Genomic DNA, 13,600 nt, shown 5'->3' on the forward strand with positions numbered 1-13,600 from the left:
ATATCGTGGAGGGGGGCACCGCACACGGCTAAGGAACGATCACGAAGATCAACTTGTGTGTCCTAGGGTGCCCCCCTGCCCCCGTATATAAAGGAGCCAAGGGGAGGGGGCGGCCGGCCAAGGGGGAGTCCTACTCCCACCGGGAGTAGGACTCCCTTCTTTCCTAGTTGGATAGGAGAAGGGGAAAGATGAGGAAGAGGGAAAGGAAAGGGGGGGCGCCGCCCCCCTTCCCTTGTCCTATTCGGACTAGGAAGGGGAGGGGCGCGCGGCCACCTCTTGCCTCCTTTCCTCTTCTCCCTTAAGGCCCATGTAGGCCCAATAACCCCCCGGGGGGTTCCGGTAACCCTCCGGTACTCCGGTAAAATCCTGATTTCACCCGGAACGATTCCGATATCCAAATATAGGCTTCCAATATATCGATCTTTATGTCTCGACCATTTCGAGACTCCTCATCATGTCCATGATCACATCCGAGACTCCGAACAACCTTCGGTACATCAAAATACATAAACTCATAATGAAACTGTCATCGTAACGTTAAGTGTGCGGACCCTACGGTTCGAGAACAATGTAGACATGACCGAGACACGTCTCCGGTCAATAACCACTAGCGGAACCTGGATGCTCATATTGGTTCCTATATATTCTACGAAGATCTTTATCGGTCAGACCGCATAACAACATACGTTGTTCCCTTTGTCATCGGTATGTTACTTGCCCGAGATTCGATCGTCGGTATCTCAATACCTAGTTCAATCTCGTTACCGGCAAGTCTCTTTACTCGTTCCGTAATACATCATTTCGCAACTAACTTATTAGTTGCAATGCTTGCAAGGCTTATGTGATGTGCATTACCGAGAGGGCCCAGAGATACCTCTCCGACAATCGGAGTGACAAATCCTAATCTCGAAATACGCCAACCCAACATGTACCTTTGGAGACACCTGTAGAGCACCTTTATAATCACCCATTTATGTTGTGACGTTTGGTAGCACACAAAGTGTTCCTCCGGCAAACGGGAGTTGCATAATCTCATAGTCATAGGAACAAGTATAAGTCATGAAGAAAGCAATAGCAACATACTAAACGATCGGGTGCTAAGCTAATGGAATGGGTCATGTCAATCAGATCATTCACCTAATGATGTGATCCCGTTAATCAAATAACAACTCTTTGTTCATGGTTAGGAAACATAACCATCTTTGATTAACGAGCTAGTCAAGTAGAGGCATACTAGTGACACTCTATTTGTCTATGTATTCACACATGTATTATGTTTCCGGTTAATACAATTCTAGCATGAATAATAAACATTTATCATGATATAAGGAAATAAATAATAAGTTTATTATTGCCTCTAGGACATATTTCCTTCAGTCTCCCACTTGCACTAGAGTCAATAATCTAGATTACACAGTAATGATTCTAACACCCATGGAGCCTTGGTGCTGATCATGTTTTGCTCGTGGAAGAGGCTTAGTCAATGGGTCTGCAACATCCAGATCCGTATGTATCTTGCAAATCTCTATGTCTCCCACCTGGACTAGATCCCGGATGGAATTGAAGCGTCTCTTGATGTGCTTGGTTCTCTTGTGAAATCTGGATTCCTTTGCCAAGGCAATTGCACCAGTATTGTCACAAAAGATTTTCATTGGACCCGATGCACTAGGTATGACACCTAGATCGGATATGAACTCCTTCATCCAAACTCCTTCATTTGCTGCTTCCAAAGCAGCTATGTACTCCACTTCACATGTAGATCCCGCTACAATGCTTTGTTTAGAACCGCACCAACTGACAGCTCCACCGTTTAATGTAAACACGTGTCCGGTTTGCGATTTAGAATCGTCCGGATCAGTGTCAAAGCTTGCATCAACGTAACCTTTTACGATGAGCTCTTTGTCACCTCCATATATGAGAAACATATCCTTAGTCCTTTTCAGGTATTTCAGGATGTTCTTGACCGATGTCCAGTGATCCACTCCTGGATCACTTTGGTACCTCCCTGCTAGACTTATAGCAAGGCACACATCAGGTCTGGTACACAGCATTGCATACATGATAGAGCCTATGGCTGAAGCATAGGGAACATCTTTCATTTTCTCTCTATCTTCTGCAGTGGTCGGGCATTGAGTCTTACTCAACTTCACACCTTGTAACACATGCAAGAACCCTTTCTTTGCTTGATCCATTTTGAACTTTTTCAAAACTTTGTCAAGGTATGTGCTTTGTGAAAGTCCAATTAAGCGTCTTGATCTATCTCTATAGATCTTAATGCCTAACATGTAAGCAGCTTCACCGAGGTCTTTCATTGAAAAACTCTTATTCAAGTATCCCTTTATGCTATCCAGAAATTCTATATCATTTCCAATTAGTAATATGTCATCCACATATAATATCAGAAATACTACAGAGCTCCCACTCACTTTCTTGTAAATACAGGCTTCTCCAAAAGTCTGTATAAAACCAAATGCTTTGATCACACTATCAAAGCGTTTATTCCAACTCCGAGAGGCTTGCACCAGTCCATAAATGGATCGCTGGAGCTTGCACACTTTGTTAGCTCCCTTTGGATCGACAAAACCTTCTGGTTGCATCATATACAACTCTTCTTCCAGAAATCCATTCAGGAATGCAGTTTTGACATCCATCTGCCAAATTTCATAATCATAAAATGCGGCAATTGCTAACATGATTCGGACAGACTTAAGCATCGCTACGGGTGAGAAGGTCTCATCGTAGTCAATCCCTTGAACTTGCCGAAAACCTTTTACGACAAGTCGAGCTTTGTAGACAGTAATATTACCGTCAGCGTCAGTCTTCTTCTTGAAGATCCATTTATTCTCAATTGCTTGCCGATCATCGGGCAAGTCAACCAAAGTCCATACTTTGTTCTCATACATGGATCCCATCTCAGATTTCATGGCTTCAAGCCATTTTGCGGAATCTGGGCTCACCATCGCTTCTTCATAGTTCGTAGGTTCATCATGATCTAGTAGCATGACTTCCAGAACAGGATTACCGTACCACTCTGGCGCGGATCTCACTCTGGTTGATCTACGAGGTTCAGTAGTATCTTGTTCTGAAGTTTCATGATCATCATCATTAGCTTCCTCACTAAGTGGTGTAGGTGTCACAGAAACAGGTTTTTGTGATATACTACTTTCCAATAAGGGAGTAGGTATAGTTACCTCGTCAAGTTCTACTTTCCTCCCACTCACTTCTTTCGAGAGAAACTCCTTCTCCAGAAAGTTTCCGAATTTAGCAACAAAAGTCTTGCCTTCGGATCTGTGATAGAAGGTGTTTCCAATAGTTTCCTTTGGATATCCTATGAAGACACATTTCTCCGATTTGGGTTCGAGCTTATCAGGTTGAAGCTTTTTCACATAAGCATCGCAGCCCCAAACTTTCAGAAATGACAACTTTGGTTTCTTGCCAAACCACAGTTCATAAGGCGTCGTCTCAACGGATTTTGATGGTGCCCTATTTAACGTGAATGCGGCCGTCTCTAGAGCGTATCCCCAAAACGATAGCGGTAAATCAGTAAGAGACATCATAGATCGCACCATATCTAGTAAAGTACGATTACGACGTTCGGACACACCATTACGCTGTGGTGTTCCGGGTGGCGTGAGTTGCGAAACTATTCCACAATTTTTCAAATGTACACCAAACTCGTAAATCAAATATTCTCCTCCACGATCAGATCGTAGGAATTTTATTTTCTTGTTACGATGATTTTCAACTTCACTCTGAAATTCTTTGAACTTTTCAAATGTTTCAGACTTGTGTTTCATTAAGTAGATATACCCATATCTGCTTAAGTCATCTGTGAAGGTGAGAAAATAACGATATCCGCCACGAGCCTCAACGTTCATCGGACCACATACATCTGTATGTATGATTTCCAACAAATCTGTTGCTCTCTCCATAGTACCGGAGAACGGTGTTTTTGTCATCTTACCCGTAAGGCACGGTTCGCAAGTACCAAGTGATTCATAATCAAGTGGTTCCAAAAGCCCATCAGTATGGAGTTTCTTCATGCGCTTTATACCGATATGACCCAAACGGCAGTGCCACAAATAAGTTGCACTATCATTATCAACTCTGCATCTTTTGGCTTCAACACTATGAATATGTGTGTCACTACTATCGAGGTTCAATAAAAATAGACCACTCTTTAAGGGTGCATGACCATAAAAGATATTACTCATATAAATAGAACAACCATTATTCTCAGATTTAAATGAATAACCGTCTTGCATCAAACAAGATCCAGATATAATGTTCATGCTTAACGCTGGCACCAAATAACAATTATTTAGATCTAATATTAATCCCGAAGGTAGATGTAGAGTTAGCGTGCCGACTGCGATCACATCGACTTTGGAACCGTTTCCCACGCGCGTCGTCACCTCGTCCTTAACCAATCTTCGCTTAATCCGTAGTCCTTGTTTCGAGTTGCAAATATTAGCAACAGAACCAGTATCAAATACCCAGGTGCTACTGCGAGCATTAGTAAGGTACACATCAATAACATGTATATCACATATACCTTTGTTCACCTTGCCATCCTTCTTATCCGCCAAATACTTGGGGCCGTTCCGCTTCCAGTGACCAGTCTGCTTGCAGTAGAAGCACTCAGTTTCAGGCTTAGGTCCAGGTTTGGGTTTCTTCTCTTGAGTAGCAATTTGCTTGCTGTTCTTTTTGAAGTTCCCCTTCTTCTTCCCTTTGCCCTTTTTCTTGAAACTAGTGGTCTTGTTGACCATCAACACTTGATGCTCCTTCTTGATTTCTACCTCCGCAGCTTTCAGCATTGCGAAGATCTCGGGAATAGTCTTATTCATCCCTTGCATATTATAGTTCATCACGAAGCTCTTGTAGCTTGGTGGCAGTGATTGGAGAATTCTGTCAATGACGCAATCATCTGGAAGATTAACTCCCAATTGAATCAAGTGATTATTATACCCAGACATTTTGAGTATATGCTCACTGACAGAACTGTTCTCCTCCATCTTGCAGCTATAGAACTTATTGGAGACTTCATATCTCTCAATCCGGGCATTTGCTTGAAATATTAACTTCAACTCCTGGAACATTTCATATGCTCCATGACGTTCAAAACGTCGTTGAAGTCCCGATTCTAAGCCGTAAAGCATGGCACACTGAACTATCGAGTAGTCATCAGCTTTGCTCTGCCAGACGTTCATAACATCTGGTGTTGCTCCAATAGCAGGCCTGGCACCCAGCGGTGCTTCCAGGACGTAATTCTTCTGTGCAGCAATGAGGATAATCCTCAAGTTACGGACCCAGTCCGTGTAATTGCTACCATCATCTTTCAACTTTGCTTTCTCAAGGAACGCATTAAAATTCAACAGAACAACAGCACGAGCCATCTATCTACAATCAAGCATAAACAAGCAAGATACTATCAGGTACTAAGTTTCATGATAAATTTAGGTTCAATTAATTTACTTAAAGAACTCCCACTTAGATAGACATCCCTCTAATCCTCTAAGTGATTACGTGATCCAAATCAACTTAAACCATGTCCGATCATCACGTGAGATGGAGCAGTTTCATTGGTGAACATCACTATGTTGATCATATCTACTATATGATTCACGCTCGACCTTTCGGTCTCCGTGTTCCGAGGCCATATCTGTATATGCTTGGCTCGTCAAGTATAACCTGAGTATTCCGCGTGTGCAACTGTTTTGCACCCGTTGTATTTGAACGTAGAGCCTATCTCACCCGATCATCACATGGTGTCTCAGCACGAAGAACTTTCGCAATGGTGCATACTCAGGGAGAACACTTCTTGATAATTAGTGAGAGATCATCTTATAATGCTACCGTCAGTCAAAGCAAGATAAGATGCATAAAAGATAAACATCACATGCAATCAATATAAGTGATATGATATGGCCATCATCATCTTATGCTTGTGATCTCCATCTTCGAAGCACCGACGTGATCACCATCGTCACCGGCGCGACACCTTGATCTCCATCGTAGCATCGTTGTCGTCTCGCCAATCTTATGCTTCCACGACTATCGCTACCGCTTAGTGATAAAGTAAAGCATTACAACGCGATTGCATTGCATACAATAAAGCGACAACCATATGGCTCCTGCCAGTTGCCGATAACTCGGTTACAAAACATGATCATCTCATACAATAAAATTTAGCATCATGTATTGACCATATCACATCACAACATGCCCTGCAAAAACAAGTTAGACGTCCTCTACTTTGTTGTTGCAAGTTTTACGTGGCTGCTACGGGCTTAAGAAAGAACCAATCTTACCTACGCATCAAAACCACAACGATAGTTTGTCAAGTTGGTGCTGTTTTAACCTTCGCAAGGACCGGGCGCAGCCACACTCGGTTCAACTAAAGTTGGAGAAACTGTCACTCGCAAGCCACCTATGTGCAAAGCACGTCAGGAGAACCGGTCTCGCGTAAGCGTACGCGTAATGTCGGTCCGGGCCGCTTCGTCCAACAATACCGCCGAACCAAAGTATGACATGTTGGTAAGCAGTATGACTTATATCGCCCACAACTCACTTGTGTTCTACTCGTGCATATAACATCAACATATAAAACCTAGGCTCGGATGCCACTGTTGGGTAACGTAGTAATTTCAAAAAAATTCCTACGCACACGCAAGATCATGGTGATGCATAGCAACGAGAGGTGAGAGTGTTGTCTATGTACCCTCGTAGACCGAAGCGGAAGCGTTGACGCAACGTAGAGGAAGTAGTCGTAAGTCTTCCCGGTTCAACCGATCCAAGCACCGTTACTCCGGCACCTCCGAGTTCTTGGCACACGTTCAGCTCGATGACGCTCCCCGGGCTCCGATCCAGCAAAGCTTCGGGGAAGAGTTCCATCAGCACGACGGCGTGGTGACGATCTTGATGTTCAACCGTCGCAGGGCTTCGCCTAAGCACCGCTACAATATGACCGAGGTGTAATATCGTGGAGGGGGGCACCGCACACGGCTAAGGAACGATCACGAAGATCAACTTGTGTGTCCTAGGGTGCCCCCCTGCCCCCGTATATAAAGGAGCCAAGGGGAGGGGGCGGCCGGCCAAGGAGGGCGCGCCAAGGGGGAGTCCTACTCCCACCGGGAGTAGGACTCCCTTCTTTCCTAGTTGGATAAGGAGAAGGGGAAAGAGGAGGAAGAGGGAAAGGAAGGGGGGGGCGCCGCCCCCCTTCCCTTGTCCTATTCGGACTAGGAAGGGGAGGGGCACGCGGCCACCTCTTGCCTCCCTTAAGGCCCATGTAGGCCCAATAACCCCCCGGGGGGTTCCGGTAACCCCCCGGTACTCCGGTAAAATCCCGATTTCACCCGGAATGATTCCGATATCCAAATATAGGCTTCCAATATATCGATCTTTATGTCTCGACCATTTCGAGACTCCTCGTCATGTCCATGATCACATCCGAGACTCCGAACAACCTTCGGTACATCAAAATACATAAACTCATAATGAAACTGTCATCATAACGTTAAGTGTGCGGACCCTACGGTTCGAGAACAATGTAGACATGACCGAGACACGTCTCCAGTCAATAACCAATAGCGGAACCTGGATGCTCATATTGGTTCCTACATATTCTACGAAGATCTTTATCGGTCAGACCGCATAACAACATACATTGTTCCCTTTGTCATCGGTATGTTACTTGCCCGAGATTCGATCATCGGTATCTCAATACCTAGTTCAATCTCGTTACCGGCAAGTCTCTTTACTCGTTCCGTAATACATCATTTCGCAACTAACTCATTAGTTGCAATGCTTGCAAGGCTTATGTGATGTGCATACCGAGAGGGCCCAGAGATACCTCTCCGACAATCGGAGTGACAAATCCTAATCTCGAAATACGCCAACCCAACATGTACCTTTGGAGACACCTGTAGAGCACCTTTATAATCACCCATTTACATTGTGACGTTTGGTAGCACACAAAGTGTCCCTCCGGCAAACGGGAGTTGCATAATCTCATAGTCATAGGAACATGTATAAGTCATGAAGAAAGCAATAGCAACATACTAAACGATCGGGTGCTAAGCTAATGGAATGGGTCATGTCAATCAGATCATTCACCTAATGATGTGATCCCGTTAATCAAATAACAACTCTTTGTTCATGGTTAGGAAACATAACCATCTTTGATTAACAAGCTAGTCAAGTAGAGGCATACTAGTGACACTCTGTTTGTCTATGTATTCACACATGTATTATGTTTCCGGTTAATACAATTCTAGCATGAATAATAAACATTTATCATGATATAAGGAAATAAATAATAACTTTATTATTGCCTCTAGGGCATATTTCCTTCAGCTTTAGCAGAACAAAGAGTAGAGCCAGAAGTTGTTGTAGGTGTGAAAAGGACAGCTGCTGAGGAAGAAAATTTGAGGATAATAAGTGAGGCTAATGACTTTCTTACTACATTTGAGAGTCCAGTGAAGATTAAGAAAAGTAGAGCAAGTAGAGTTACAGCTAAAAAAAGAAAAGTACCTCTTGCAGCTCCAGTTTCAACAACTACATCTTCAGGTGCAGCTCAAGGTGCATGTGCTCCTCCTCCAACTCCAGGTGCAACCCAAGGTGCATCTTCTTCATGTCCAGGTGCATCTTCTTCATGTCCAGTTGCATCTTCTTTAGCTCCAGTAGGAAATAAAGCAAAATCTGCAAAGACCAAAGCAACAGCAGGTACACCACAGAGAGGAACAATGCCACAATTTACTCAAAGACAGAACCCAGCAGCTACTTCTGAATTTGAGTATACATCTACAGATCATGTTGAAATTGGAACAAGTGCTAATGAAGTATTACATGAAAATGGAAAAGAAGGAGAAGAAGGTGATGATGAAAGTGACATTGACTACCAGCCTTTGTCAGAGCACAGTTCTGCTGAAGAATCAGAGGCAGAGAAATTAAGGAAATTAGCAAGGGAAATTAGGAGGCAGAAGAGAGCAAAGAAATTAGGGGATGTTGTGGGGCCTGTCATCAAAGATAATAATGTGATTGAAGGATTGTCTGGTGATGAGAAGCTGGATGGCATAGAAGATGATGTTGTGTCATCAGATGATGACTACTCTTTTGATGAGGAAAGTGATGGTGAGGGGGGCACACAGCTAGTGAGAAGGAAAAGTGAATGGAGAAAATATGACAGCAAATCAGAAATTCCTACATTTGAGATAGGAATGGTTTTTAGAGGAAGACATCAGATGAAGAAAGCTCTAATAAAATATGGCATTAAGAAACATGTGCATATTGCTTTCACAAAGGATGAAAATCATAAAGTAGGTGCAAAGTGTACTTGGCCTGGCTGCAACTGGATGATCTATGCTTCTAAAACTACTAGAAATAAGTGGCTACATGTGTCTACCTTTGTAGATGAGCACCATTGCATTCCAAGAAGAGATAACAAACTGGTCACATCAACTGTTATTGCTACAAAATATGGCAGGCTTACAAGAGCAAATCCAAGTTGGAAGTTAGAAGATTTGAGGAAAACTGTACTTGAGGACTTATTTGCTGATGTGACAGTTGCACAGTGCAAGAAGGCAAAGAGAATGGTCATGCAGAAACTATTGCATTCCACTGAAGGAGAGTACTCAAAATTATTTAATTATTAGTTAGAGCTGCTGAGAACTAATCCTGGAAGCACAGTTGCGGTGAAGTTGGACCATAATGAAAAGGATGGGTCACATGTATTTCAAAGGTTTTACATGTGTTTTGATGCCTTGAAGAAAGGTTTCTTGGCAGGTTGTAGAAAAGTTATTGGCCTTGATGGTTGTTTTTTCAAAGGTGCTTGCTATGGACAGATGTTGTGTGCTATAGGAAGAGATGCAAATAACCAGATGTATCCTATTGCTTGGGCTGTTGTGGAGAAAGAAAATTATGAGTCATGGTTCTGGTTTCTTGCCAAAATAAACCAGGACTTGAAAATAAGCAATCAAGGAGATGGATATGTATTTATGTCAGATCAACAAAAGGGACTTATAGGGGCAATGGAGGATATTTTTCCTAAAGCTGAGCATAGAATGTGTGCAAGACACATATATGCTAATTGGAAGAGAAAACACCCAGACCATGATCTTCAGAAAAGGTTTTGGAGATGTGCAAAATCACCAAACAAAGTGATTTTCAACTACAACAGGGCCAGGCTAGCACAATTTACTGTTGAGGGTGCAAAAGATATGATGAACACTGATCCAGTACATTGGAGTAGGGCCTACATGAAGCTGGGGTCTAATTGTGATTCAGTTGATAACAACATGTGTGAATCTTTCAACAACTACATCCTGTTAGCTAGGTACCTTGCTATTGTCTCAATGCTTGAGTGGATCAGGTGCAAAATTATGGTGAGGGTACAAGAAAATAGAGGGAAGTCAGTTAACTGGAAAGGAACTATATGTCCCAACATTTTCAAAAAACTGAAGCAAAACATAAGGAGATCAGGTTTCTGCCATGTGCTGTGGAATGGGAAAGATGGATTTGAAGTGCAAGAGAATGAGAAATTCAAATTTACTGTTAACTTACAGCTCTGGACTTGCTCATGTAGATATTGGCAGCTGTCAGGTTTACCCTGCTGCCATGCCATTAGTGCTATCTATAAAACAGGACAGAAAATTGATGATTATATTGCTCCTTGCTACTCCATAGAAGTGTACAACAAGATATATGATCATTGCTTACAACCTTTGGAGGGAGAGGAGAGTTGGCCTATTTCAACAAATCCAAAGCCACAACCACCTAGTCACATTAGCTTGCCTGGAAGGCCTAAAACAGAAAGAAGGAGAGAGGAAGGAGAAAAACCTAAGGATACTAATATGAGCAAAGTAGGTGGCAAGATCACTTGTAGTTCTTGCAAAAGGCAAGGACATAATAGATCAAGCTGTAAGAACAATGATGCAGCTAAACATCATGGAAATGCTCATTTGGTCAGAGAAGCTGCAAAACAAAAGAAGCAAGACAAAGAGGCTTTTGATGCTCTTCAGACTCAGAAAGTTGTGCTTGAAAAGCAGGTTAAGATGACACTTGTTAGTACTAATGAAAAATTGGTTGCTTTTTGTTTCTACTAATGAAAACTTGGTTGCTTTTTTGTTTATACTAATGAAAACTTGTTTGCAGGCTGCTGATATAAAAGGCAAGGCAATGGCTGTGCAACCTAGGCCAAAGAAGTTGGAAGTTAGAAGAAAACCAGGAACCCTGAGGATCAATGAACCTACATCTCAACAAAGCTCACAGCCAAGCTCTCAACAGAGCTCACAACCAAGCTCTCAACCTAGAGTTCCACAACATTGTGTGTTCAACCTTGTTGCATACAAGGAGGCACTAAATGCTAAGAAAGGGCCATCCATTTGATTACAAAATTTGTGATACTGTGCTAAATTTGTGCCACACTTGTCCTAAATTTCTGCTTCTGTTAATTTGAGGCACAATTTCTGCTACTATAATTTTTTGGATTAAAACAAAGAGGACAACAGAGTTGAAAACATTTATGCTTGAACATCTTCAGTACATTTGATCACTGCATTTGTTCAGTACTTAACTAGAAACTCTGACAGTGCATACATAACTGCATTTCTCCAGTACCTAACATACAAACTTAACATAGAAACTTAACTGCATTTCTCCAGTACCTCATACAAACTTAACATAGAAACTTAACTGCATTTCTCCAGTCCTGACTACAAACTTAACTGCATTTCTCAGTGCATAATGAACTAGACACTGAACTAGAAACTTAACTTCTCTGTCTTCACTTCTACATGTCCTTCATATTCTTGATGCGGTCGGAGTGGCGAATGCCGACGCAGATGTAAGTCTCCGCCTCGATTGGCATGCTCCTGTCGCCGAGCTACAGGATCACCGGCGCCACCACGTACACGTCGTCGTCGGCAGGCGCCACCTCCCCCTCGCTGTCGTCCTCCACATCCACCACCACCTGCTCCTGCTCGCTGTCCTCCACATCCAGCACCACCTGCTCCTGCTCGCTGTCCTCCACATCCTGCTCCTGCTTGCTGTCCTCCTCCACATCTTCACTGCACTCTCCGTCACTGTTAGAGTGCACAATAACCTGCTTCACTGCAGCTGGTACAGCGACCACGACGCCGACGAGACCTTCAACTGGAGGTGGAGGGGGGCGACGGCGGGAGCGGTACTCGTACCACCTGGCACGCTGGCGCGGATCTAGTGACTTCTCCGCCTCATTCATAGCCTAAAGGAAAACAGAGATAGCTGGAATGGGACGGCCGTCGGGGAACATTGTCTTCTTCTCAACATCAGTTGCCACAACGATGAGGCCCCTAGCGTGGTCCACGCACATCTGCAAGCTCGGAAATCTGTTGCAGATCTCCTCCACATCGGCCCTTTTCTCTGAATCCCCCTTGCAGAACCTTCTCACAGTTTCCTCCCACCGGTCTTGAGCACGGCGAACATCTCTTGCAGTCTTCTTCTTGGGCGCCATCGCCGGCGTCGAGAAGCGATGGGAGTGGGTGGGCGAGAGGCGAAGGGGGTGGATGAGAATGGGGAATGGCGAGTGGATGAGAGTGGGTGGGCTAGTGCTGTCTGGGCGAGCGCTGGCCTTAAATGGGTGGCTGTCAAAGCGGTGGGTCCAGTTAACTTCAGACAACGCTTCAGAAAAATTCAGACAACCAAAAGTTCAGTTAACTTCAGACACAAGTTCAGACTTTTGAAATTTTAAACTCAAATACATTTGTTCACTCGAGCTTACATAGGTGGTTCACTAAGATACTACATCACATCTTCAAAGCCATGATAACAACACACACAATGCAGAAAAAGATGGCAAATTTGTACATCTTTTTGCTTCTCTGAAATTCCTTAGCAAGAACATCCATTTGTTGAGCATGCTGCGCTTTCAAATCTAGCACATAAACATCAGCATCACCAATGCTGCACTTGGCATCCATGAGAGCATGCTCCAGCTGTGATTTCTCGGTCTTGAGCTTCCTAACCTCTGTCTTCAGCCGATTCACAACATCTCGCAGGTCACCTAGTAGCGTACTGACAAACTTATCCAGGGGATCATCATGCCACTTGAAGTACCCACAGTCATATCCCTATTCAAAAAATTATGCAATTTTGTCAAAAGAATCACGCAAAGACTATAACTTTGCTGCTCAACGAAACAACAAACAGAAACGGCGGGCACAGATCTAGTTACCAGAGATTGGCTGCAGTTGTAGTATCGACGACCGGGGTTGGCAATGCTCCACGAAATCCACCTCGGAGCCTTGACTTTGCAGTGGCACACCTTCTCAGGCGAGTACGCCATCGGTGGCTCCCGATATGGCACCGGCGACTGCCCTGAGAAGGCCATGGACCGCGGCAACCGATGACTGCCTGACGAGCTAGCAGACGCCATGGACTGCGGCGAGTGGACGGCGAGGGGACGGCGAGGGGGCGACAAAGGGGACGGCGACAGAGTGCTTCGCGGCGAGGGGGACGACGACAGAGTGCTACGCGGCGAGGGAGCGGATTGCAATTAAAAATTGGGGAAAGTTGCATCTGCCAAGTCAGCACTGTCCAGTCAGCAAGGAGACTAGTCAGAAAC

At 44.0% G+C, this 13,600-nt stretch overlaps 1 protein-coding gene across 1 annotated transcript; it reads left to right on the forward strand.

The window, feature by feature from the left end:
- Positions 1 to 8,921: 8,921 nt before the first annotated feature.
- LOC147981107 (uncharacterized) lies at positions 8,922 to 11,385 on the forward strand. Its single transcript, XM_087515867.1, has 2 exons — positions 8,922 to 11,045; positions 11,152 to 11,385. The coding sequence occupies exons 1-2, from the start codon at positions 9,747 to 9,749 to the stop codon at positions 11,383 to 11,385; spliced, it is 1,533 nt and encodes a 510-aa protein (XP_087371993.1). The 5' UTR covers positions 8,922 to 9,746.
- The last annotated feature ends 2,215 nt before the right edge of the window (positions 11,386 to 13,600 follow it).

This window comes from Triticum urartu, chromosome 3A (assembly GCF_056163025.1).
Source record: "Triticum urartu cultivar PI428250 chromosome 3A, HENAU_Tu73, whole genome shotgun sequence".
Classification (NCBI taxonomy): domain Eukaryota; kingdom Viridiplantae; phylum Streptophyta; class Magnoliopsida; order Poales; family Poaceae; genus Triticum; species Triticum urartu.

What these genes read in the sequence shown, in the direction of transcription:
- LOC147981107 (XM_087515867.1), top strand. Translation starts at nt 9,747, where the DNA reads ATGTGTTTTGATGCCTTGAAGAAAGGTTTCTTGGCAGGTTGTAGAAAA. An exon ending in AAGTTGTGCTTGAAAAGCAG is followed by an intron (nt 11,046 to 11,151) that starts GTTAAGATGACA and finishes ACTTGTTTGCAG; the next exon opens with GCTGCTGATATAAAAGGCAA.